The sequence below is a fragment of the Triturus cristatus genome, chromosome 2_1 (genome assembly GCF_964204655.1).
Source record: "Triturus cristatus chromosome 2_1, aTriCri1.1, whole genome shotgun sequence".
NCBI lineage: Eukaryota > Metazoa > Chordata > Amphibia > Caudata > Salamandridae > Triturus > Triturus cristatus.
This window is the reverse complement of record NC_140581.1, coordinates 939,497,767-939,525,739: the sequence shown is the minus strand read 5'-3', so window position 1 is coordinate 939,525,739 and position 27,973 is coordinate 939,497,767. Positions and strand designations below refer to the sequence as shown.

Genomic DNA, 27,973 nt, shown 5'->3' with positions numbered 1-27,973 from the left:
CAGCCCTATGGCAAGTGACAGAATTTCAATACTTGTAGATTTTGTTTCTTAAATGGACCAACAGAGAGGCTAAATCCCAACATCGTCTCACTTGCTATGCTAAATGGCTGTAATTTTTAGGCTCAAGATCGGACACTACTTTCGGACACCTGCCAAACCCAGATATTTCTGAAAACTAGATACTCGGGGAAGTCCAGGGTGGTGTACTTGGCCTGGATCTGGGGTATTTTTCTTATCCACAATGCCCTACAAACATCAAACTTGGTCTGTGACGTAAACTTCCAGAAACTGCAGGTATCTACGAAATTCTTACCACCCAGCCTCCCCCCCACTTGTCCTGAATAGAATGCTACTAGCCCACTTGTATAGCTGGGCCTAGTGCCCGCATGGACTCCCATTGATCATGGTTTGAGCTGTGCCTCTTTGTGGATCTCTGCCCATTCTAGAAGTTTGTCACAAAAATGTAAGAATGCAAGGAAAATAAGTTTTTTTTGCCAAAGTTTGAGGAATGCAAAGAATAGTGTGGGATCCACTCGGGGCACACCACCATGGCCTCCCTGGGTGTCTAGTTTTTAGAAATGTCTGGGTTTCGTAGGGGTCCACAGCACTCGACTGAGCTAGCACTCAATCTACAGCTACCAAAATTGTAACGGGGTTGGTTTTGAGTGGAAATAGTTGCTCTGTCCATGTTGCATTCTTTCCTGTCCCTAGCAGTAGGTTAATCCTCACAAGTGAAGTACCATTTTCATCGGGATGTGTGGAGAAAACTGGGAGAAAGGAATATTGTTCTCTGACGTTTCTGAAAGTTTACGTCAAAGAAATGAAAGGAAAATGCACGATTTTTGACAAAGCTCGAGGTTTGCAAAGGCTTCTGGGTAAGATAGTCTGTTATGGGCCAAACAAGTCATGTAACCCGGAACTCCACGGGTGTCTAGTTTTCAGAAATGTGAAGGTTTGGAAGGTTTCCATAGGTACCAGCTGAGTTAGGCTCTAAATCCACAGTTATTCAAAAACTAAAAAAAGGGTTGGTTTTGAGGGGAAAACTGTGATCTGTCCATGTTGTATTTTTGGCCTTGGTAGGTCGGACACTTGAGATGAAAATGTGTATTTATCAAGAGTTTGTGGTTTCCAAAGGCTTCAGGATATGCAAATCTTGTGAGAACCACACAGAAGTTACACCACATAGACACTCCCTGGTGTCTGGTTTTCAGAAATACCTGGGAAGGAGAAAGGAATGATAGATGTGGCAGAACGTATAGCTCCCCAGGAACATCCATGGGTTTTATGTCTGTTTGCACCACAAACTGCAAATAGGTTGTAACCACAAAAATTAGGGGAAAGAATAGATTACCTCTTAGAAAAATGCAAAAACTGTGGCAAAAAAAACCTTTTTGACACAACTGTGCTGGTTTCCTAAAACTGGGAAAGATGGTTGTCCAAGCAAACCTTTGGTTGATCTCATTTAGAAAAAAAATATTTATTTCTTGCTGAGCACTTTATTAAATTTTTCACAAAAAACTGTAGGAATCCACAAATACTGGTGATCTTTAGAATTCCCAGAATGGTGGAAAAAATGATGCAAATTTTGCGCGGATACTTTATGTGGGAAAAATGTATGAAGGCGTAAGCATTAAGTACCTCAAATAGCAAAAAAAGGGCTTAGCTTTCTAAGGTGAAAAGCCCTACCAGTCAAAAGGTAAAACACAAAGAAAGAAGAGTTGAAAAAGAATTTGCTTCTGAAAGACGCAAGTAATGCATCCATGCTACATCTAAGGAACAAATACACGAAGAGGAGGCAAGCCTGCAGCAACTAACCACGAATAAGCAAGCAAATAAGAGTTACAATGAAACCAACCAATGGAAAGCAAAGGACGGTCTCTAAGCCCACTGATGAAAACCAAACGTTCTTGAAGAGCTAGTGCATGAACTGTGAAGGTGAGACCTAACAATGGTGTGTAATTTTTTACAGAGGACATGAAGCTAGGGTCTATTTGTCAGCCCCACGCCCACAACAGAAGTAAAAAACATCGGACACACAAAGTAAATCTTACACCTCGCCTTAGAATGGTTGCATGACATTACCAAGCATGGCATTATCACGCATGTAATACCATGTATTGACCTTTACAGTGCGTGCCATTAAATTGTGGGCCTTTACCACGCATTTTTGTTGATATATATATATATATATATATATATATATATATCCTACCTACCATAAATCACCCTTCGCCCCCCTTATAGCTCAACTCACCCCATAACACAAAATGTACCCTTACCTCTACTTACCCTAAACCAAACAATAAAATCACCCATGCCTACTTTTACCACTACCTACCCCTACGCAATAAAACTACCTTTACCTCCCCTCACTTTTTTTGCCCCACTCCAAATCCCTAAAATCACCCTTACCTCTCCCCAACCCTAAACGTTAAAATCTCCTTTACCAACCTTTACCAGCACTTAAACCATTAAAAAAAAAAATAACATTAAAATGTTATTTTAAAAAAAGATACTTATCTGCATGGTAAAGCTCCAGATACTTATCTGCGTGTTACTTACCTGAGTGGTGAAGAGGGCAATGCAATTTTTAAACACCTCCGAGACCTTTTACCATCCTGAATGTGTTACTATGCACCATACAACAGACATCATTCACTCTTAGAAAACTTTTCAAAATGATTTACCTTGCGCCAGTCGTTCAAGCCGTTTTCCATGTTCTGGAGGAACAGTATACCTAAGGTTAAAAAATATATAAATGTTTTTAATACAATTGAAGGTCATGTTTAAAAAAGTGACAGGCAATCCTGTTTGGTATAAAGCTAGCAAAGGCAGTACAGTCGCTTACACAGCCCGATCAACTATGTAAAGCAAGCTTCCTTTGAAAGGTTTTTATTCTATTTCCTTCACTGGCAAGAGGGAATGCATCAACCTTTACGTTATATTAAAAGCGGTTTTGTAATTAAGTTTGAAATTCATTCCCACCGAAGTGTGGTTTTTCACATAAATCATACTGCGGGATAATAAAAACTGTCATCTTTAGTCATTTTTTATTTCATTTGCGTATAGAAATATGTTACTACTTCTGACTCATCAGAAACCGCAACAAATAACTGCATTGACCTTACACTCGGATGGTCCTCCATCTGCTTCTCATGGAAAGCAGTTATTTCTGATCTAAATCCAGCCAGTCAGGGTGCAGCATCACCTGCAAACTGAGAAGAGCATCAAAGGCTAAGGGGAGTGCCTCCTCACTGTGCAACACTGTCCAACCAAACAGAGATTACCCTCTTTCCTTTGAAACCAAACAATAATGCCAAACAAAAGATCGCATGTAAGTACGCAATATTCCTAGCACGGGCACTTTCATGAGTCTGCTTACCAGCCAGTCCATAATAGTGACTGACAAATACATCTAGTCTCACCAGGCTTGTGAGCTTGATAACCAACCAACAAGTTATCACACAATCTAAAGAACTGGTCGTATGTATGCAGTGTTGCAGAGCCTTTCTGGGATCTAATGCAATCTCTCTTCCTGGTTTGATGGATGAGGAGGATTATTTGAGGGAAAGAAATCAGCATTGAGATATGAATTTCAGAACCATTTCAGGCACACAAGCAAAAGCCTTGCTGAACTATTCACTTTTGCCAATACTTTTTGCAGATGCTGTGCAGCATAAAAAAGGGGGGGGGGGGGGGGGGGGAGGATAATGTGCTCGACTACGGGGCTGTTCATGTTTTATGCGGTTCATGAGACGAGATCTGGAACAAATGTAGGACCCGGGGACTACAAAGCTGGACAGTTGCCTTTTATGTTTACAACTCCAAATGACAGCCGAAACTCTACTGCACACTGCAGCTGATTTTTTTTTTTTTTTAAAGAGTTTAAAAAAAGAAAAAAGCAATCACGTGGCCACTGGTGAAGATGTATTGACGCGTTTAAGTCACCACATATCTGCATCCCTACAGAAACATACAGCACCATTTTAATTTTTTGTATTTACAGATATAAGAATTTTTATTCTTGTGTCACATCTGCCTTAGATTGTATCACTTGTTGGGACTTAAGACACTCCACAGGCCGAGGCCATATGCTCCCTTGTTTTCAAACGTTTGTTGATCTGCTAAACATAAATGTAAGCAACTTTAACATCTCTGGCAGCAGGCATATAATCATAAACACAAGCTCGACTATAGAAAAGAAGAACAAGTTACTGTACCCATAAATCCATTCACAAAGGGTGGAGGATGGGTGGGTCGGTTACAAATCTGCAGCTAGATAGTCTCTCTACCAGATAAGGCGGTACAGAGGTAGGTAAGGAACCTGTTAATCTGTTAGAGACTTTTAACCGCAGATTCTTTACCTTAGAATAGATATCCAAGCAGTATCTCTCCGGAGGTGGGTCTGCGAACTCAATTTAGACTAGCACACCCTGCAGGACCGAATGGGCAGGGTGCCTGTCCTGATAGACCCAACTGTACAGGCAGCTGTGTTTGGTGAACATGCGCAGAGAGACCCATGTTGCTGAACAGATGTCCAGGACCAGAACTCCGTGAGCTACTGCAGTGGTTGCAGCCTTTGCTCTGGTGGAATGAGCACAGAAACCCTCCAGGGGTTTCTTCTTAGCCAGTGAATGGCAGATGTTAATGCAGAGCATGATCCATCTGGAGATGGTTCGTTTGTGCACGACCTTTCCTTTTCTGGTTCCGACATATCCCATGAAGAGCTGACCGTTCACCCGGAACGGTTTTGTGTGGCAAGGTAGAACAACAACACTCTCTTCTTCCTTAGAGGTATGATGCAAACTGAAAAGTAGGCAAGGTGATGGACTGGCCTACGTGAAACGGGATGATAAACTTCAAAAAGAATGATGCTCTATTCCGAAGGACCAGTTTTGCTGGGAAGAAAAAGGGCAAATGGAGGCTGAGGTGACAGCACCTGCAGTTCACTGACCCTCGGGGCAGAAGTAATTGCCATCAGAAAAGCAGTCTTGATGGTATGAAGCGGAAGTGGGAAGGTATGATGTGGCTCAAAGGGAGCACACATTCTGTAAAAAAGTACCAAGATAAGGTCCCATTTAGGCATAACGAAAGAAGCTGGAATAAATAAGTGTTGCAAACCTTTAAGGAGCCTATTTACAATAGGAGACTTGAAGGAAGGCTGATCTGGCAGTCGTAGGAAAGCAGAGATGGCAGATAAATAACCCTTTAATGTAGCCAGTGCAGAGACTTGCTGGGCAAGGGTAAGGATAAACAAAAGAACTTGGGAAACGGGTGCAGATAAAAGGTCGACCTGTTTGGCTATATACCAGGTCACAAACTTGCTTCAATGGCCGTCGTATACTGTCTTGGTGGAGGGATGCCGAGCTGCCAAGATAACATTACAAAAGTGATATTGGTACAGGAGGCCTGAGCTCAACTCCACTATGAGCTAGAGCCGCCTTGGTAATTCCAGTGGATAGGACTGCTCACATTGCGCTATTTCGGCAGTGGGGAAAAGATCTAACTATGGCTCTACCCACTGCTGGAATAGACCTTGCACCACTTCCAGATGGACACACCATTCGTAATCTGCTAGGCATCTTCAGCTGAGTTAGTCCGCTCTGGCGTTCAGAGAGCTCGCCAGGTGTTGAACCACTAGGGAAATGCCCAGACGTTTCAGCCATGTCCAGGGACATAGGGCTTATTGGCAAAGGGTCCACGGCCCCACCCTGCCCTGTTTCTTGCAGTACTACATGGCGGTGGTGGTGTCTGTAAACATCTGCACTAGCCTTTCCTTGATGGAGGGTAGAAAGGCTTTCAATGAAAGTTGGTTCGCTCGGAGCTCCAATAGGTTGATGTGGAGCCAGGACTCTGCCTAAGACCAGAAGACTCTGATCTCCACCTCTTACAGATGGGCCTCCCCAGGCCAGGAGTGACATATCTGTCACTACTAGGAGATTTGGTTGGGGAAGGGAGAGGGGCGTGCCGCTGACCCAATCGCAGTTTATCACAACTGCAGATCTTTTGCAGTGTCCTCCGAGATCTGCAACATATCAGAGAGATTCCTCCTATGCTACACCAATGGATCTTCAAGTCCCACTGCAGAGCTGCGTATGCCAGTGGTTATGTCTCAAAAGCAGAATGCAGGAGGCCATGGAGCCAAGCAGTCTCACCTAAATCTAGGATAGAGGGTGAACCATCAGTATCAGACTGATTATCCTGGACTCACCATGCGGGAGGATAAGCCCAAAACTGCAATGTGTCCAGAACAGCTCCAATGAAAGGGAGCACGTGAGAAAAGGTTGGGTGTGACTTCGGTATGCTTCTAGTGAACCTCAGTGAGTGCAGAAGGTCCGCCATAGACTGGAGTTGTGAGACAACCGCCTGGGGCAAGTCCGCCTTCAACAGCCAAGTCATCGAGATAGGGGAATACTAGCCACCCTGATCTCTGCACATTAGCTTCAGCCACCGCTATCCACTTGGTGAATACCTGAGAGGCACCGGTAAGGCCAACGGGGTGCACGGTGAACTGAAAGTGCTTGCAGTCTACTGTAAACCACTGGTAACGTCTGTGGGCAGGTGGGGCGGGGATGTGAAAGTATGTGTCCTGCAACTACAATGCTAACATAAAGTCTCCCAGGCCCAGGGTAGAGAGGACTTGAGCGAGTGTGATCGTTTTGAATTTCTTCTGTTTCAGAAAGAAATTGAAAGGGCGCAGGTCTAGGATAGAACGAAAGCCTCTATCCTTCTTGGGCACCAGAAAGTAGAGGCAATCGCAAGCACAACTTATTTCCAATGCAGGCACCCTCTCTATGGCTCCCTTGGCCAACAGAGCCTCCGCTGACTGGTGGAGTACGGAGATGTGGTCCTCCGGCAGCCAGTCACATGTAGGTGGCATGGGTGGAGGGGTAGTCATGAAGGGAAGGAAGTAGCTCCTGCGGACAATCTGGAGAACCTAACAGTCATGTTATCGACCTCCCGTGGTGCAGGGGATGGTGCATCCCGACTCCCACTGTGTGCCCATGATGGTCGAAGTTCAAACAAAGAGGCTTGGAGTTTGCGGCTGCCAGGCGGGTGGTGGACTGGACAACCTCAGGATACCTGAGCCATGTTCGATGGCTGGGTTCGTAGTTCTTTCAAGGAAGGAATTGTGGTCCTATTTAAGAAAGTTGATAATGATCCATCCATTTTAAAAAACTATTGCCCGATACCTGTGCTTCCCTTCCTTGCAAAAGTACTCGAGGCTTATGTAGCTGAATCTATGTGCTCTTTCGCAGAGGAAACCATTTTTTTATCCCCATCAAGCAGGCTTCCGGCCAGGCCACTCCCCTGAGACAGTCATTCTCTCAGTGATGAATGACCTTCGCGAGGCAGCTGACAGGGACACCACCCAGGCACTGGTGCTTCTTGATCTGTTGATATTTTGGTTGAGGCCGCAGGCTTTCAGGGCACTGCTCGGGACTGGATTACTTAAGTTTCTGAAGAACCAGTCCCTGGCTCTCCAAAGGTCTGAATGACTTGTGGTGTTGCCCAGGGATTCTCCTTGTCACCCTACCTTTTTAATCTATATATTCGTCCACTGGTGCACGCCTTTAACTAAAAGAAAGTCAAAGTCTACAATTACACAGATGGTTTGCAACAGATCTTCACTATAGACAATTCCCAGGAATGCAAAACTTCTTTTCAAAACTCAAGGTTATTTATCCGGGACTGGATGAAGGCAGTCAACTTAAACTTAATTCCGATAAGACGGAGATTGTCATCATCAGAAATAAACATGACGGTGGAATTCCACATTTTGGCCTGCCACTATGGGCTCTCCTCATGTGCCCAAGAAAGCAGTTAAGAGCCTCGAAGTATTGAACGGTGATAACTTGTCTTTGAAATCGCAACTAGGGGCTGTCATTTGTTCTTGTTTTCTTCAACTCCACAAAATTAGAAAGCTCACACTTTTTTTTTCTAGGCCCTCACTCAGACTATCACTGCATTGGTTATTTTCAAGGGTAGCTTATGCAAACTCTCTCTACTTAGGCCTTCCCAAGAGCCTAAACCATGTGGTCCAAAATGAGGAAGCCAGGCAACTGTATCAACAACTTCGAAACTGTCACATTACCTACCCCCCCCACCCTCCCCCCACCGCCAACTGAGTAAACTGCACTAGCTGCCTGTTGAATAGCGCTCAATCTAGAAGGGTGACTGCCTTGTTTTTAAATCCCTACAAAGTGGCAGTGTTTTCTTCATCTCTGCTCGTATAAAAAATACACCACCACTCGTAACCGGAGGTCCATGCACTCAAATCTCCTGAACACTTCTAATTTAAAAAAAAGAGAGATACTCCGGGGTTCCAGTTTTTCAGTACTCACCCCCCCACCCCGCATCTGGAACACCCTCCCACCTGAAATCAGGTCCACCCCCTGCTACACTGTGTTCAGGAAGCTCTTGAAGACCTGGCCTTTCAGGTTCGCTTAGGAGTAACGATCAGCTGTGTGCTATGTTCTAGTTACCTTAGCGCCATGAAAAAGCTCTCGGTGTACATCCGCTTAAGAAATGTATGTAACATAACATGACATGAAGGCTGTGGGTACCTCGCCCTTGACTACGCAGGGGTTGGGAAGCTTGTGTGCCGTGTTAGCTAGGCAGGTAGAAATGCAGCTAGAAGCCACGAAACAGCTTAAGGCAGACTGAGGTTGGCAAGGGCCATGGCAAGGCCCAAGGACCTGGCTGTAGCTCTGCTGTCCTTGAAGTACTCTAGCACTGAGGAAAAACCTGAAAAACACAAAGAGATTCCCGAGCAAGAACAAGGCAATTTAGGCCTATAGTGAGCAGTATACAATAGCAATGAGGCAGGGACTGATTTAATGTCCAATGATTCAAAACAAACAGATTTCTTCTTTTATTTCTTTAATCTTCTCTGTTTCTTCTCAATTCTTCCATAGTGACATATTGGTATCTTTAGAAGCGCCACAGCGAACTCAGTAGCCAACACGTGTTTCGTCTCGGGTAAATTGCCCGGCGACTTCCTCAGGGCATAAAAACAAGTCTCAAACGGAATATATGTAGTTAATTATTCCGTCGTTTTTGTAACACAATCTGGGTATAGATCCTTATTCTTTTATCCATATATGCGTGAAATTGTCTTTAACGAATTACAATCCCGATCAAAAGCATCAGATGACAGGGAAGATTAGTATATCTGAAATAACGAAGAGAAGGAAAGGAGAGTACTCCAAGCGTCACCAGTCACGTATCCTGTGTTTTGATACACAGGATACGTGACTGGTGACGCTTGGAGTACTCTCCTTTCCTTCTCTTCGTTATTTCAGATATACTAATCTTCCCTGTCATCTGATGCTTTTGATCGGGATTGTAATTCGTTAAAGACAATTTCACGCAAGTCCGTTTGAGACTTGTTTTTATGCCCTGAGGAAGTCGCCGGGCAATTTACCCGAGACGAAACACGTGTTGGCTACTGAGTTCGCTGTGGCGCTTCTAAAGATACCAATATGTCACTATGGAAGAATTGAGAAGAAACAGAGAAGATTAAAGAAATAAAAGAAGAAATCTGTTTGTTTTGAATCATTGGACATTAAATCAGTCCCTGCCTCATTGCTATTGTATACTGCTCACTATAGGCCTAAATTGCCTTGTTCTTGCTCTTTGTGTTTTTCAGGTTTTTCCTTTGTGACTTTTGTGACGGAGGAACTTTGGGGCATAGGTGGCTGTTCCCCTTGATTTCCCTAGAGCACCTGTTAGATACTGATCGATAAAACTGACAGAACGTTGGATGTGCGCAAGGTTGTAACCCTGCCACGGTTTGAAGTTATATTACTCTAGCACTGAGTCTGCCTTGTCTCCGAAGAGATGGGAGCCATCAAAGGGTATGTCCATGAGCGAGGGTTGGACATCCCCTAAAAGGCCAGTGGTTCTCAACCAGGTGTGGCTCCCAAGGACCACCGACAATGAAACCACTCTGCCTAGCCTGTCGCTCATATCCCACCGACAATGAAACCACTCTGCCTAGCCAGTCACTCATATCCAGCCCACAGCGTACAACAAACTTAACTGCATTCCTCTTGTTAGCAGTAGCTTGGGAGAGTATGGCTCGGGCCTCCTCTGACACCAAAGGCAGCACCTGCGTAACAGAGTCCCAGAGCGAATGATGGTATCAGCCCAAAAGGCACACGGTGTTCACCGAGTGCAGTGCCAGACTGGCAGCAGAAAATATCTTCTCTCCCAAGGTATCAAGGCTCTTGAATTCCCCGTCTGGTGGAGTAGTAGGGAATGCACTAGGATTTACCAAGTGGACCACCAAGCTCTCAGGGGTAGGGTGTTGGGTAAGGAAGAGGGGTCCTCTGGGGCGAGGCAATGGCAGTGGGCAATTGCCCTATTCACAGAAGCCCCTGCGCAGGGTTTGGACCAGGCCCCAAGTAGGACGTCCATGAGGGCTTCATTAAATGTAAGAAGAGGTTCAGAAGGGGTGACTCCTGGCTGAAGCACCTCCCTCAAGACGTTCGTTTTGACAGCCACGGAGAGCAGCTGAAGGTCCAGAACCTTGGCTGCCCTCTTCACCACCATAGCAAATGAGGCTCTCTCCTCTGCAGCCATGGCAGGAGAAGAGACCAAGCCAGTATCTAGGGCCGTGTTCAGTCTACTGGCATCTGCGAAAATCCTCACACCAGGTGTCCTCAGTGAGATCTAGGGGTTGGTATTCTTCAGGTTCCAGTGGCCCCTCTCATTCATCCCCAAGTCCAAGCCCATAGGATTAGAGCATAAGCTCCGGCCTGGATGGAATGGCACCAGTTGGCATCAGAAAATGCCAGTCTGGCTCATGGTTGGGATTAGAATGGAGGTGGAGCCGGGTACGTTGGCAGTGGAGACTGCGCGGGGGCAGGTCGATGTGGCGCGACTGGTGTCGGTCTGGATCTGCCCATGAATCCAAGGGGGCTCGACTGGTGCCAGGGGCGAACCCTCTGGCAGAAAACCGGTTGTGGCCCTCCTCAAACCTGCGGGGCCCGATGGTGCGCCAGTGGGGGCGGGCCGCCCAAATATGAGGTGCATAGCATCATAAAACTCTTGGGAGTTGGGCGGGGGTCGCTCCTGCAAACCTGGGGAGCAACGGAGACGGCCCAGGCTCAAATGCCAACACTCTCTCGTCTCGTCTGATGACTTTGACAGACAGGGCGAAGTCAAATCCTCTTCAACTTCTTGTTCTTTTTATGCTTGTGGGACTTACCCAACCACCTAGACGACATCAAGTGCGACAACGAGCATTTGGATTGGCTCCATGACCGATACCGGGACCTTCCTCTTGACCAGGATCTAGACAGTTAAGGTGTCGCACATAGAGTGGCAAGGAACTTGGGCGAGCACTCCCTCAAGGCGTTGGGGTGCATGGCACGACAATCACAGCAGGTCTTGGCGCCGTGGTTGCACTCTGGGCACCCGAGGCAGACTATGTGTGGGTCCATCATCAACATTTGCTGGGGACAGGCACCACAGGGTTTAAAACCAGCCTTCTTCACAGGTATCCCTGTCACACCAGGAGACAATGTCTCAAACAATCATCAACAAAAGGTCAGTCAAAAAGTGATCAGGTTTAGCTCTTCTTCGGATCGGCGCACTGACTGGTGCAGAAAGAATAGAACTGACGTCAGTACGCGAGGTGGGGTCTATATAAGCACCACGCACGTCACAAAGCAAACACATGGACCCTACCGACTACGCCACCTACCAGTGTGCAGGGGTACTGCTCACAATTTTTTTTTATTGTTTTCTTACCAACATACCAATACACTTCCCACAAGTGCCCAAGCACCTCACCAAAAATTAGTACATACAACATTTCAACCAGACATGCATTGGAAAAGTTACCCGTTCCGCTTGGGCCCCCCCCCCCCCACTCCCTCCCGCAACCCTTGTCAGTGTACCCCCGCCTTCCTATCCTCCCTCTGATGTGACCCTCCCTATTACTATGATACATGTAGGGGTATTCAATCCTGTCTGTCAGCTTGGGCATTCCCCTGGGTTCAGCCGCGTTGAATGTGTCCACCTATCATAGTGACCCCCCTCCTACTCCCCGCTTATCGCATCCTCATGGCGGTCGGGTAGGTCCCCCTCCCCTATGTTTTCTGACATCAGCCCCTGAAGTTCAACCACCAGTGACTCCCATGCACGGGCCGTCGCTAACGCCTTTTCGTCGTTCCTCCAATGCGCTAATTGCAAGCGCAGTGTGCCGTCTGCGCCTGCCCATTTCGCGAACGCCGTCCGCCACCTCAGAAAGCTAGGCCCCACCCTTGACTTCCAATGCATGGTTAGCTCCCTCTTGGCCATGATCAACCCTAAGTCACAGAACTTGCTAGTAACCTTCGTGCGGCGGGTGTGGGGGAACCAAAGCAACAGGCAGGCCCCCCATCTCAAAATCGATGGTGCGATCGGTCACTTGGTTCAGGCATTCCGTGACGTCTTCCCAGTAACTACCCAGCGCCGCGCAAGACCAAAACATATGGCGAAAATCAGCCCCATCTCCCCCACACCGCGGGCACTGAGAATGTGTGCCCCCAAAATATTGCAATATTTTGACTGGCGTCAGGTATGCCCTGTGCAGTGTAAAAAACTGTACTAGCTGAAACCGGGCATTACGCGTACCCTTCCAGGGCCGCCGCACCAACGCTGGCCATGTCGACTCGGGGATGGGCTTCCCAAGGTCAGCTTCCCATTTATCTTTCAACGTGACTAGGGGCAGCAAGCGCTCCGTCGACAGCCGTCGATATAGGCAGGTAATAGCCCCGACCGTACCCGCGGCCATGACCACATATTGGCAGCCCGCGGCGACTGGCGGTTCCGAGAGCCCCACATTTCAGTGCTTCTGGAGGCCCGCTATGAGAGCAGCGTGAAGTAAATAATCTCCCCGTGGGAGCCCATAGGAGTCCTGCAGTTCCTGGAAGGGTAAGAGCACCCCCTCCCTATATAAGTTGCCCACCACTTGTATGCCAAGGTCCTCCCAAGCGGCTAGTCCCGACCAATCACCCCCGTGTGGGAGCGCCGTGCACATACCAAGGGGGATCTCCGGGGCATAAGGGTGGATAATGGCGGCCCTCCTCTGACATCGGTTCCAGCACAACCTAAGGGTGCGTTCCTCAAGAGTGAGCTGGGCTAGGTCCATCCGCTGTTGGAGGACTATGAAAGAAACCACATAGCGAGGAATTAACCTGTCCTGCGGGCCCTCAGGGCCTCTAAACTCCCGTGCCACCGCCTGCGTGAGCCATTGTAATTGTGCTGCCAGATAATACCACTCGAAGTCCGGGACCGCCAGGCCCCCCTCCGCTCTTGGCCGCCGTAGGGTGGTCAAAGCTACCCGCCGCCTACCCGAGCCCCATATGAAGCCCGTGGACAGTGCTCGAAGCCGCTCAAAAAACGATGCAGGTATCCATATGGGCAATGTACGAAAAAAATACAGTAGGCGCGGCAGCGCTGCCATCTTCAGCAGCGCTACTCGCCCAGCACTCGATAGTGGGAGCGTGCTCCAGAAACCTATGCTGCCACTCAAGCCCCGGATTGCTCTACCCACGTTCCCTTCCAGCAAATCAAGCTGGGTATGATAGATATTGACACCCAGATAACGCAGACAGCGATCCTCCCATCGTATCACTCCCAGCGATTGGGGGGCCTGTCCATTAGGCGACAACGGGAACAAGCACGTTTTGCCCCAGTTTACTTTGAGCCCCGACAGGCGACCAAAGACATCCAACAAGGCGGTCGCTCCGTACTGCTCACAAACATACGGATACAGTTAGATGTCTGGGGATAATTCTAAGGTAAGTTATCTGCAGCTAGAAGTCTCTATCAGATTACACATTACAAAGACGAAACCAAGCTTGCAAAAGTGGATTATTATTCATCCAAAATGAATACAACTCAGAACCCCACATGAGAACTGTTTTCTATTGTGTGTGATCTAACACATCCTAATGTGGCTAGCTCAACAATATCTCCTTCCCAATCACTCTGTGATGCACTCGTCATCATACTCTTAAAGGATACAATTGTAATGATAAATGCACTTTGTCCTAAAAACAGTCCTCAACAGCTCTCCTGTTAATATCCAGCTGTGGCTCATTGCTGTATGCATTTTCTCCTCTATACGAGGGCCAGGTTAATCTGCTGCTCTACAATACCAAATCAGGATCGCCACTGGGCTTTTTGCGCTCGAAATTTCTTTAGTTGGAAGCTCGGCAGATCGGTCTCTGTCTGACAACCATCTACAATAAATCACTTTCAACTGCCACTGTTCAAATCACTTGAAAAAAATCTAGGGTCATGCAGTTACTAAAAAAAAAAAAAAAAAAACCTGTTGACTTTTTTTTTACCATCTACATATCAATTTCGCTACAGCCTCTACCCACTCAAATCACTGAGATGGTTGTAAAAAACAAGCTATTCTGTATAGTTAGAGGACAACATTCTCTTGAATGGCTCCAAGACCTGTTTTAGACCAGCACTTGACATCAGCACTGCATAGCTGTCTATCATTGATGACATCAGAAGGATACAGGACCAAGGAGGAACTGTGGTTCTGGTCTTGTGCGTTGACCAGAACTGCCTTAGTGGCCAAAGATATGCCCAGGCATGGGTCCTGTGTTCACTGTGCCACTGCAACCAAGCTACACCTGAGTGAAGAGCTCAAATAAGGACGAAACATGGTCTTGGGTTGCTTGTGTTTCGGTTCAGGGAGGACCTGGTTTAGCAGTTCAGGCTGGACAGTTCTTGTTGGAGCAGGGTCAAGACTGAATCGCATATGACTAGGTCCAAACTGACGTGGCATGGTGGGCCATAGAACGATGGGTTTGAATGCTACCCAAGAGACTGCCAGTGGTTAGACTTAGTGCAAGCATTACTCCCATCACCTTTTGTGCGTTTCATTGTGCTTGTCTTGTTAGTCCTATCTGTGGCATTCGACGCGGACTCGCACTGTGCGCTCCTGTAGCAACTACTCGAGTTCGGCATTGGTAAGAGAGCATTTAATTTATTTCATACCTACTTCATTATCAGAGGTCAAGATGGTCATTAGCCCTCGCTTTCAGTCCCCTGACTTTACTATCCAATACGGAAGACATAAAAGATTTTCATTTAGTCCCACCCTGTTTAATATATATGTGGCCTAGCTAGCTGCATTAGTGAGAGCACATTGTTTATGTATTGCTACCTATGTTGGAAATACTCAAATCCCCATTGTTGGACCTGGACCTTTTTGCAGGTTTATCCCCTGACTTTCTGCCTTCTATTTTTCTGAGCCTCTTTTTGTTAGCTTTAGGACTCTGGGCATTTTATCACTGCCGATCAGTGTTAAAGTGCATATGCTCTCTGTGTAAATTGTAATTCTGATCTGTTATCCGGGATTGGCATATTAGCTTTACTGGTAAATCACTAGTAAAGTGCACCATGGGTGCCCAGGGCTTGTTAATCAAATGCTACTAGTGGGCTTGCAATTGAACTTAAACTGGGTTTAGACTTCAATCAGTAAGGCCAAGCCTCATAACGTAAGTAACAACAAGTATGCCAGTACTGATACTAAACTTTCTACCCACTTTTTTTGTGTGGGAACATTTTGAAAGAAAACAAAATGAGCAAAGACCACTTTTTCCGTCTATTTAATCAATCAATTTTAACTCTTTTTCTTTTAATTCACCATAATTTGGTAGTGACTTTATAAGAAACAATTCACACACATATCACAAATTCATGACTGTGAACATATAAAAAGCTTTTCTCAGTCATTTTTTACACACTTCATTCATTTCTAATCATTCATATCTACATTCACTCCCATACCATACTGAACAGTCCAGGAACAGACATACTCTCAACAAACAAACTTTCAATCATGTGACCACTTCTAAAACATATATTTTCTAAAGGCCATAGGGCAATGTTATACACCGTAAACGAAGTACAATGTTTTTGCAAGTGGTTCTTGAAGTTCATATGGCCAAAGAGCTAAGGTCGACGCGTTTCAAGCCCCTTCTACAACCGGGGCTATCATCAGGACCTGGGAGCTAAAAAACAGAAAAAAGGGCTTATTTAGTCCTACTAGACTGCCACAGTCTCTAGTTGCACCTGAGCTATTGCCTTTTATATGTACCTTTAATTGGTGATCAGTGGATCATCCACAAGACCTCTTGATTTCTAGGATCTAAAAAGATACAGACCAAAAACACAGTTTCAGCTACATCCTGTTGCTTATTAAAGAAGAAAACACCCAGTCAAAAAGTACCTAGCTCAACTACTCGTGCAAGCCTGACAGAAAGGCACCAAGCAAGCAATTGACGTACTTTTTTCATACAGATATTTAAACGTAGTTTTAAGGTGCTCAGACGCTTACATTCATCCTTTCGTCCTACAGATCATAGCAGCATCGTCACTGCCGAAATACATAATTCCACGTAAGCATACAAGATGAGTGGATGATCCACCGATCACCAATTAAAGGTACATATAAAAGGCAATAGCTCAGGTGCAACTAGAGACTGTGGCAGTCTAGTAGGACTAAATAAGCCCTTTTTTTCTGTTTTTTAGCTCCCAGGTCCTGATGATAACCCCGGTTGTAGAAGGTGCTTGAAACGCGTCGACCTTAGCTCTTTGGCCATATGAACTTCAAGAACCACTTGCAAAAACATTGTACTTCTTTTACGGTGTATAACATTGCCCTATGGCCTTTAGAAAATATATGTTTTAGAAGTGGTCACATGATTGAAAGTTTGTTTGTTGAGAGTATGTCTGTTCCTGGACTGTTCAGTATGGTATGGGAGTGAATGTAGATATGAATGATTAGAAATGAATGAAGTGTGTAAAAAATGAGTGAGAAAAGCTTTTTATATGTTCACAGTCATGAATTTGTGATATGTGTGTGAATTGTTTCTTATAAAGTCACTTCCAAATTATGGTGAATTAAAAGAAAAAGAGTTAAAATTGATTGATTAAATAGACGGAAAAAGTGGTCTTTGCTCATTTTGTTTTCTTTCAAAATGTTCCCACACAAAAAAAGTGGGTAGAAAGTTTAGTATCAGTACTGGCATACTTGTTGTTACTTACTAGTGGGCTTGCAGCACTGGTTGTGCCACCCATTAGTAGCCCTGTAAACTGGTCTCAGGCCTGCCATTGCAGTGTCTATAAGTGCAGTTTTAAACTGCAATATCGACCTGGCAAGTGCACCCAATTTCTAGGCCCTAACCTTCCCTGTTACTACATGTAAGGCACCCCTAAGGTAGGCCCAAGTACTCCCAAGGGCAGGGTGCAGTGTAGGTGAAAGGTAGGACATGTGTGCGACATGTCCCGATAGTGAAATACTGCCAATTACGTTTTTCACTATTAAAAGGACTAGCCCTCCTGTAGGCTATCATTAGAGCTGCCTTATAACGAATATAGGCCTTTTTTCGCATGCCATAACAACGCATGCCTTAACAACGACCGCGTTGTTGTTTCGCATACCGTTACAACGCAAGTCGGAGCAACGACTTGCTTTAAAGGGGCGCTGGATGTTGGGAATAGAAAAATGTATTATTCCAACTCCAGTCTGTGCAGACACTAGGGAAGGTGTTGGATTTTAAATCCAACAACTTCTTCCCCCGTAATGCAAGTTGTTTTTCCGACTTGCGTTGTAACAGTATGCGAAATAACGCGGTCGTTGTAACAACCGCGTTGTTATGGCATGCGTTGTTTAGCATGCAAAGTAAAGGCTGTTTACCCCTTATAATATTTTACAGGTGTAACTTTCAATTGGGAACACCTACAGATTTGGAGTTTGGGCTCTCATAACTCAGAATTTAATATCACATCTTTTAGTAAAGGTGTTTTTTAAATTGTGTGTTTGAAAATGCCACTTTTAGAAAGTGGGCATGTTCTTGTTTAACCATTCCGTGCCTCTGCCTGCCTGTGGAATCAACGTCTGGTTTAGCTGACAGAGGCCTGTTTGTGCAGGAACTGCAGACAGTCCTACAAAGGCAGTTTATGTGTGTCCCGCAGATCCTGATGACCCATCAACAGGCTGATGGGCCTCGTGAGTTAGAGTGGTGGGAGGAGTTGTCACCTGCACCTGAATAGGGCTGTGCCTGGCCTTTCACAATGCTGTCTCCACCCCACTTGGGAGTATTTTTGGAGCCAAAACGAGGCAGGACAATATCTTGTTGTGAGAAGTTGGCCTGGTATATGCTGTACACTAATTAAAGTGGGCACCTTGCACCAGTCCAAACAACCCTTATGGTGATTTCAGAGGTCAAATTTAACCTTAGAAAGCTATCCAAGTGGTAGCTGTGGAGAGCAGCCTTCAGGCTTAGTCTTGAAGGAATGTTAAGCAGCTTGTTTTACCAGAATGCAAACTTAATGTATTGGTTAAATGAAAGGAGAACCACACAATAGTTATAAAAATATGTATTTATTATTATAACAGCTTAAATACCTCCCAGTATCTGCTACACGCAGATAAACACAAAGCACACAATACTGTAGCACAGAAAAAATCGTAAGTAGCCCTAATACAAAGTGGGCTTCCGGTGGAGACCAAACCATATACTAAAATAGTGGTACAAGAACCACGACTCAAGTCAAGACAGTGTCTAGAGGATGTAGAATAGCTGGGACCCCAAGGAACCACCCAAGGTGAGTAAGTAGGGACCCCACGGAGGACGTGTGCAGTTTGATAACACGAATGCGTGCTACGTACAATTCAATGGGAGAGTTGTGGTTGCAGTTTTAAAGTGTAAGGACCCTTCCCAGTGGATTACGAGGTAACCCTTTAGAACATAGAAGGTTGGAGAGCCACCCCACCCATGGATATCAAAGTACCAGAGTTACCTATCCCAGGGAAGCCGGGTGCATAGGGCTGAAGTGGTGTCGGAAACCGCCGTCGTTCTCAATGGGAATCTTCAAAGAAATGCCACTGCTGGAAAGAAGAAACGCGTCCGTTGGAACCCACAGGTGGATTCTTGATGAAAGGAACCTTAAAGCAGAGGGGACAGAGTTTGGGTCACTCAGGAGTGACCAGGGGCTCGGCAGACGAATGCCCACCGATGTCGGGTGCTTCAAGTGTGAAGATGGAGATCTTGACTCTACAGCTGCAGGGACCAGGAGACGCTGAGGACGACCAGAAGACGAATACGAGCTGTCTAACGAAGGATGTGGAGTGCTGAGGGGTCGGTGTCCAGTGGGAGCATCAACAAGCCTTGGCAGCTGCAACCCACAAAGAAGATCAAAGAAGGTTACGGTGTGGCCCAGCAAGGACCAGAGGACTCACCACAGCAAGGGGAATCGGGGCAGGTGTGGAGCAACCAGGGGAGCCCAAGAAAAGCAGTGTTGACCCCCAAGTGGACCCACAGGCAGAAGGCACAGGAGTCCCGAGGGGACCTCTAGCAGCTTCACAAAGTCACAGCCTGTAGGGCACAGACTGCGAGGAGGCCGGAGTCCTTTATACAAAATGTCCGCAGAGGTTGGAGCTATCGAAAGCCCAATGTACTTAGTTGGGGAACGGTGATGGATCAAACCCAGATCTGTTGACTGGGTGTGAGTGTTTGATTGGTTCTGATGCTCCGTCCATCACCACCCCCTTTTGTACCGCTTTGTTCGCCATAAGTTGGCAGGGTATGCTCAGACGTGAGTCCCTTGCTCACTTTGCCACTGGATTCAAGCAAGCCTGGCTGAAGACGGCTGAAATGCCAGAAACCGGTCCTAGGAAGCTTGTTTCCGGTCCAGGGAAGGCATGGCTTGGCAGTTTGGGCTGGACTGTTCCCATGAGGCACAGGGTCAGACTGATTTGCATATAGCCATGTCTGAACTGGGGTGGCAGAGTGGGCTAAAGAACGGTGATGACCTCTAGCAGCTTCACAAAGTCACAGCCTGTAGGGCACAGACTGCGAGGAGGCCGGAGTCCTTTATACAAAATGTCCGCAGAGGTTGGAGCTATCGAAAGCCCAATGTACTTAGTTGGGGAACGGTGATGGATCAAACCCAGATCGGTTGACTGGGTGTGAGTGTTTGATTGGTTCTGATGCTCCGTCCATCACCACCCCTTTTTGTACCGCCTAGTTGGGGAATGCCAGCAAGCATATGCAATTGCAAAAGTACGCTTTGCACAGGGGTTCGGGTTATGCGTCCCCACGAGGGATACTGGCCTCAAAGTCGGTGAGAGGGCAGCTCGACCTCAAGGAACATAGGAACCCACCTCCTGTGTTGCTGGAGCCTTCGGAGTCCGCAGGAGCTCAGGATCAGCAGACCGGTCAGTTGCGTTACGGTGCCTGCGAATTCAGGGGAGTGATTCCTTCACCCCAAGGGAGATACTTCAGTTGTCCTTGATGCTCCACAGGTCATGGACGGAGCCTGTATGGTACACGGGCAAAGACAATGCTTTGGACGGAGAGGGAGACGAAGTCCTGCCCAGTCGAAGTCCAGAGTGTCCAGACGGTTGAAGGTCAGTGGTTTCTTGATCAGAATCTTGTCCACGTTGAATCTATGGTCTTGCAGCCAGGTAAGCCCTTTTGTACCCACGGGAGAGGGTTGGACAGACTCCGGGGACCCTCCTAGGGGAGGGTCAGGACAGTGGGGAGGTTACTCCCATGTACTTTGTCCAGTTTCGCGCCAGAGCAGGCTCCCAGGACTGGTTTGAACTGGACTATTCAAAGGGACACCAAATATGCCCCTCGTGCAGACTTTCAGGCACTTTGGAAGTTCACCCACTCAGCTCCAATACACTAAATCCTGTCTGGAAGGTGGTCACACTTCCCTGTGACAGGATGCCCATTGTGCTGCCTTCCTCTGCTCGAGCTTGGGTCAGCAGCAGGAGGGCAGAAATATGTCTCTGGTCGGCAGCAACCATTTTGTGCTGTCCGGGTCGAGAAGGCTGGTATCGGGAAGACCAGGGAACCCACGAAGCTTGCTTCTAAAGGGTGGAATCATACTTCCCACACTGGTTACCGATGTAGAGGTATGATTCCAAGATGTTTGATACCAAACACAACATGGTTTGTTGCAGCCGTTTTCGAGATAGCATTTTACGCGAGCATATAATGCACCTCTACCTATATGTCGGGCTGCGTCACCGACAACCCGGGAGAATGGTCTCCGAAGGCTGCAGGGGTGCTCAGCTCATGTAGGGACACCCTCTCACGTAAAACCCAGCACCCTGCCTTTAGGATTGTCAAGGCCTGCTATAGGGGTAACTTATAGATTTTAAGTGCAGTGATCTATAGATATAGTAAACCTATATCTAAAGTAAGTGGTGCATGTACCATCTTACACAGGCTGCAATGGCAGGCTTGTAGTTCCATTTTGCATGGCCTCTCATGGGTGGAATAATACATGCTTCAGCCCATGGGAGGCCTCTGGGGTACCTATGCCCTGGGTACATGTGTACCAAATACTAGGGACTGACAAGGGTACCCCAGTATCCAATCTGGACTGTACCAAGTACATGACATAACATTTTAGGGAGAAAGCAGATAGACTGGGGTCCTGATTAGCAGGATCCAAATCAGACTAGTCAAAAAGAGTGTAACATCAAGCAAACGTGGGGGTAACCATAAGAAGAAGATCCTACTTTCCTATACTTGTGAACTACAAAGACAATCCTTTGAAAAATGTCTACTTCATATGCCAAAAGGGGTATAAGTATTGGGCCTAAAACCCCAGACTTTTAGAACACTTCTGGATCAAGAAGAACCTCTGCCAAGGAGAAGAGCTGAAGAGCTGTGAGAAGGAGTAATGCCCCTTTGCTGTGTGTTAATTTGCTAGGTTGGCCTGCAGTTGCTGCTGCTTTGGAGAAGAAAAGGACTGGACTTTGCCTTGTATCCTGCTTGTGAAGTTTCTCCAAGGGTGTGAGTGTGCTTGCCTCTGGCTGGAAGTCTTAGGGTCATCAAAGACTTCATTTGCAGCATCCCTGAACTCCGCTCCTGGGAGTTCTGACCTGCCGTGAGGTGCCAAATTCAGTTGGAGGTTGTTACTGTTGCAAAGATTTGCTTGAAAAAAACAAAATCAACACATTGCCCTTCCAGCGCCTGTTTTTCCGATGGAGCAACGCTGTGGGGGAGAAATTTCCATGCACCGGCGTCGTGTGGCCAAAGAAACCGCCGCAGCCAGAGTTCAGCGCACCGTGTATCCGAAGTCCGAGACCCAAGCACTGACTCCGACATAGGCACTGCTGCTCGGCTCATAGAATTAACACATCATGGGACTGCGGCTAAAGAAGTCGATGCATCGCCTGTTTGTCGCCGCGGCAACAACCTCCATCAAGTCTGGTTTTCCACGCATTGCACTTGTGCGCCAATTTTTTGCCAGCGCATCACCCTCTTCTGCAGCTGTTTTGCTTTGTGGATTTTGATGCATCTGAGGTACTTTGTGTAAAATCACTGCATCTATAGAGTTCTATGGACAGAATTGCTTGTAACCTTTTAAAAGTCAGATTTTTAGTCAGTTATGTAGGATTTTTGTCATTTTGGTCTTGGGTTTCAACAAAGATACTTTATTTTTCAAAACTGGAGTGGTGTCCATTTGTAGTATTTTCACTGTATTACGGTGTGTTATGTACAAAAACTTTACACATTGCCTCTGAGATAAGCTTGACTGCCCGTGCCAAGCTACCAAGGGGGTGAGCAGGGGTTATCTGGATGTGTAACTCCCTTATCCTGACTAGAAGGAAGGGTCCCTACTTGGATAGGGTGCAAGCCACTGCCAACTAGAAACCCCTATTTGTAACACCCATTGCAAAAGATTTTTCCACAATTCCACCCAATGTTTACAATTGTATGACTAAAATGTATAACTCGATGGGCCTTAACTGCCCCAAATTGAGACATGACTGAGATCTTTACCTTCGGAAATCAGACTTTATTCTGGCCTCCCACTTTTTGGCCCACACTGTATTCTACCTTTACTACGCGGTCATTACTTCGTATTACCATTCCTACGCATAATTTAGTTCACAGATGCCATTACTTAGCATGCATTTATTTAGCATGCATTTACTATGCATGTTCCATTACTTAGCATGCACTTACTACGCATAATGGAGTTACTGTGCAAATTAAAGTTTTGGGGTACAAGGGTATTTTTAGAGGTCAGGGTGGGTTAGGGTTTTGGGGTGTAGGGAGTATTTTTAGGGTTCAGGGTGCATTTAAGGTTTTGGGGTACTGGGGTATTTTTGGGGTCAGGAGTGGTTAGGGCTTTGGGGTGTAGTGGGTAATTTTAGGGTCAAGGGTGCATTTAGGCTTTGGGGTACTGGGGTATTTTTAGGGGTCAGGGTGGGTTAGGGTTTCGGGGTGCATGGGGTATTTTGAGGGTTCAGGGTGCATTTAAGGTGTTGGAGTGCTGGGGTATTTTTAGGGTTCAGGGCGCGTTTAGGTTCTGGGGTGCTGGGATATTTTTAGAGGTCAGGGTGGGATAGGGTTTTGGGGTTTAGTGGGTATTTTTAGGGTTCAGGGCGTGTTTACTGTTTTGGGGTGCTGGGGTATTTTGGGGGTTCAGGGTGCGTTTAGGTTTTGGGGTGCTGGGGTAATTTTAGGGGTCAGGGTGGGTTAGGGTTTTGGGGTGTAGGGGGTAATTTTAGGGTTCAGGGTGCGTTTAGGTTTCGGGGTACTGGGATATTTTTAGGGGTCAGGGTGAGATAGGGTTTAGGGGTGTATGGGGTATTTTTAGGGTTCAGGGTGCATGCCAGGGGATAGGTTACTACTACGATTATTTTTTGTTTTAACCCCTTGCATGCCCGCCCCTTTCCCCGCCCAGTGCCGCGCCTTCCATTAGCGGGCGGAGTTCATGACGAGCTGGACTCGTCATGGGCACAGCGCCACCGCAGCCCATGACGAGTCCAGCTCGTCATGGGCACTGAAGGGGTTAAGGTACCAATAACGCGTTGTAACGGTATGCGTAATAATTAAATGCGAAGTAAAAGCATTTTTAATGTATTTGTATATATTTGCGAAGTAAAAGCATGCACACTAAAATCCTGCGTAGTAATGGTATTTGCAAAGTAAAAACTTTGCAGTAAATACCTGCGGAGTAACGGTATGCTAAGTAACATCATATATTCGGCACACACATCTGAGCCCAATAACCATGAGCTCAGTCAGAAACTTGAGAATCCTGTCTGACAACAAACTCACTTTCACCTCACATTTCACTAAAAATACTACCATGTGTTTCCTTATTCTCCGTCTTCTATGGAAAATTCTTCCTTTACTTCCCATAACATCTCGTAAAATAGCAGTACACACACAAGTTTCTTCTGAGCTCGATTTTGTCTACTTTATCCATCTTGGCCTTCATTGTCATCTGTTTAACAGGGTGCAAATGGTCCAGAGTGTCATTGTGAGACTACTACTGAACATTCCGGCTTAGGAGTCTATAAAACATCACTTGCAGGAGCTTCACACTAGTGTCCCATACAAAAACACTCCACTTTTAAGGTACTCTACATTATTGCTCATCGGGCACTCAACCTCAGAGGCCCTTCCTATATTAATCAAAACGTTTTTGGCTACATTCATCAAACCGTTTTTGATATAATCCACCTTGTATTTTATGTCATACTCACTGCCTTAGCAAATGTATCCAAGATAAAACTTTGTAGGCAAAGTAGCAGATCCTTCTCCTACTTTGCTGCCAAGGCATGGAAGTTTCAGCCCCTTTCCACAAGGCTCATATGGCCACTCTGTTCCTCTGTTCAGGAAGTAAATATTTTTCTCCGGGGTTCTGAGTCTTTAGTGCCAGGATGCCTTCAAGCATTTGCATGCTTCACAAAACCCAAATCAAATCACATCTTCTCCCCTTCGCAGGATATTATTAAACTGGGAAGTTTGTGTACACCCACAAAGATACATGATTGAGAATATATGCAGACCTTTCTCAAGCCTATCCTTACTCTAGACACAGATATTTACTCCTGTCAAGGGCAGAGGTAAACCCATAACCGTGATGGCAATGGAGACAGAACATCTCTCAAAATTGATGGGGATACAGCCAAGGGGATTAATCCGCAAGGATAAATATCCCAATGTTAACAGGAAAAGTTAAATATAATAAATCCTTGAAGTGACTGCATGAACGCTTCATATTTACACAAGTGTAATCAACACTATGTAGAATTACGCATTAAAAATGTGGTCACATAGGAGAATATAGGTATTAACAACAGAATTCCACAAGTACTCGGGGAACCTGCCAGTGTCCCGGCTGTCCTGGTGTTTGCCTGTATCTTTTGTGTATTCACCCCCAGGCCTCCTCCACAAAATGTGGTCTTTGTTAAAAATGTAAGAGAAAGACCACAAAAGGTAAATTTCGTGTTTTTTTTTTGTGAATTGGGACATGTCAGTTAAGTGTCATTCAGTTCAAGTTGAAATGTGCTTCTAGGCTGTTGACAAATGCTTCACCCCAGTAGAAGCCCATATTGGAGGTACGGGTTTTTATTTATTTATGGTTTTTAAATGGCCCTTTACTTAAGGTAAGGTTTTTATATTTACCTTTCCATCGACTGGCCCAAAACCGCTAGCGCCTAAAGCTCTTAAGGAATGGAGATACACATTCAGAACTTCTGGCTTACAAATCTAATGACCAAACTAGTTCACATTCAGAAAAGGCGCATGCCTTTTCTAAGAGCAGATGTAGGTTGTACTTTATTTTTACCCACTACAATTGAAGCTACACAGCACTGCTTCCAGGCAAAATCAAAAATGAAGTCTGACTATTCGAGGTCTTCCTAGGTCTTATGTTGTCCTGAATCATACTGATACCTCACTGTCACTTACACAATATCATAGGACACATACTTCTGAACAATGGGAAGACTTTATCACCCAAATTAACATAGAAAATGCCTAATTCACAAGAAACGTTCAAAAGGCAGATGCCACGAAAACTTCACTGCCACAATAGGACATTGATAGCAAAGGGTTGGTTGCCAAAACAAGTTTCACTGTCACAAACTTACTGGAATTTTCTGCATACAGACATCGTTTACTTTCCTAACTCAAAATGGTGCTTCTTAAGATGGACAACATGCACACCATGTTTAATATCCGCAGAGTGTATGAAATGGACAACAAAAGTTTGCAAAACTTCTTCTGGAGGTAGGGCATACCTTTGGTAGTCATTTTAGTTTTGTTTTTTAGCAAATGCCGAGGCTCTGCTCCCAAGCTCGTCAAGTAATGACCTGTAGGCAGATGGAATTTTTATGAACTGGTACAGTTTCTTTATGCATCTAATTTCGATTCCAGTGGATATACAGAAGATCAGATATAGAAATGGAAGAATTCGGCCTCCACTTGGAATTGGCAGACTTAGTTTTCAGTTCTGATGAATCTATTGAATGGACCATGCATTCGCCTGCCTATGTTGCAATTTAGCTAGAGGCATAGAGTAATTAAGAGAAGACAGGCACTGCATCATGACAGAGTCTCTATGCCCTGTGCACTGAAGTGTCAGAACTGCGTTATCTCTGGCCTGCATGAAAGTTTTAAACAAGCAAGGGCCACAGACAAATACAGCTAAATAAAACTAAAAGCTTTTCGATGAAGAGCAAAAGAAATCCATGCAATTCTCTTCCAGCCAAAAATCCAAATTGGCTTATCTCTTAAATCTGACAACAGCAAGCCTTCAGCACAACTCAATTAAAGTACATTTGGAGGCAATAGTAAAATACACTGGCAAGGCATCTAAACAAAAAGTACTTTCTCAGTTCAGGAACCATTTCTTTGCTTTCCAAAGAAGAGGCTGTCAACACAACTCTACATAATGCCTAACGTTCAGTCAAAATTCCACCTAAATGTAACTAGGTCATTGCCAGCTTTCTTCTTTAGAACCAAAACTGAGAGGAAGCCTACTCTTGTTTCTGCTTTAATCCCGGACATTAGCCTTTTTATGGAACAATTCTTTTTATTAGGGCCTGTGGATCAATAACACAGCTTTGTGCCTACAACCAGCGGCCGGCTGAGTGAATAAGTTGCAGAGAATGATGCACAGTTCTCATCCAACAACCCAGAGGCCGGCAGCGTTATACAGACTTTTAAACTTTGAAATTTAAAGAGAAAAGAGAAATTTTGAGTAAAAGAAAAGGAGCAAGAGATACAAGGACAGTAATAGAACCCTTCTAGCCACCTGCTCCCTCCTCCCCAACTCCTCCGCTCCAATTAACCCATAACCACAACTACTTCAGAAATGGTGCCAGTATCAGGTCTTCCTCCCAAGTATCAGTCAGGGTGCTCTCGTCGTCGTCTCGAGGAAGCAATCGCAACATTTGCTGGTATTTTGGGAAGGTCATTTCCCAAAACTGTCGACAGGACCCTAAAGAACGGGGCAAAGGGCTCTGAATATTTAGCCGCCCTGTTGTCCGCCATCAATGATATACACTCCATCGCCAGCGGAACCCATAGTCTGAAGCCATGATACGTGGTCTGGGATCTCATCTGTGCCCCATCGCATGAGCAGTACTTGCCGGGCAGATTTCAGTGCTAGTGCCATTTGTCTGCCTGTAATCAGCCTCAGGGGAAAGGTCAGGGGATTGGATAGCCCCAAGATTGTATATGCAGGAAAGCAGGGTATAGTTGTGTCAAATGCTTGCCCACAGCCCGCCAGCATTTTTCGGTACGTCCCTTTATTCAGCTGTGAATTCGTGCAGGTGTTAAGTACCAATAGGAGGCAATTTTAAAAGCAGCCTCTGTGCCCGACATATCAAGCGCTGTGCGATGTATCCTATAGTAAATATTCTGTCATTCCCTGCTCGAGAGAGTGCGCCCCGGCATAGTTGGCCCTTGATCGTGAGAGCGCAGCTTCAGTCAGAGAGGAGTGCATAGAGTTCAGAAATAAGACTTAACTCCATCTTTACACACCAACCATTTTTCAAAGTGGGTGAGAGGGAAAGAGGATCCAGGCTCATAGCCCGGGGAGGTCACCCAGTGCCTCAACTGTGCGTAGTGGAACAAATCTGCCACCATAATTCTGTTGCAGCAGATCAAAAGAATGA

General features: G+C 45.9%; 1 protein-coding gene across 1 annotated transcript in view; it reads right to left on the bottom strand.

The window, feature by feature from the left end:
* KDM4C (lysine demethylase 4C) overlaps positions 1 to 27,973 on the bottom strand; it is a 1,697,337-nt gene that overhangs the window by 1,296,406 nt on the left and 372,958 nt on the right. The window contains exon 6 of the mRNA XM_085633463.1: positions 2,688 to 2,737. Within this exon, the coding sequence (XP_085489589.1) occupies positions 2,688 to 2,737 (50 nt within the window). The remainder of the gene's footprint in view (positions 1 to 2,687; positions 2,738 to 27,973) is intronic.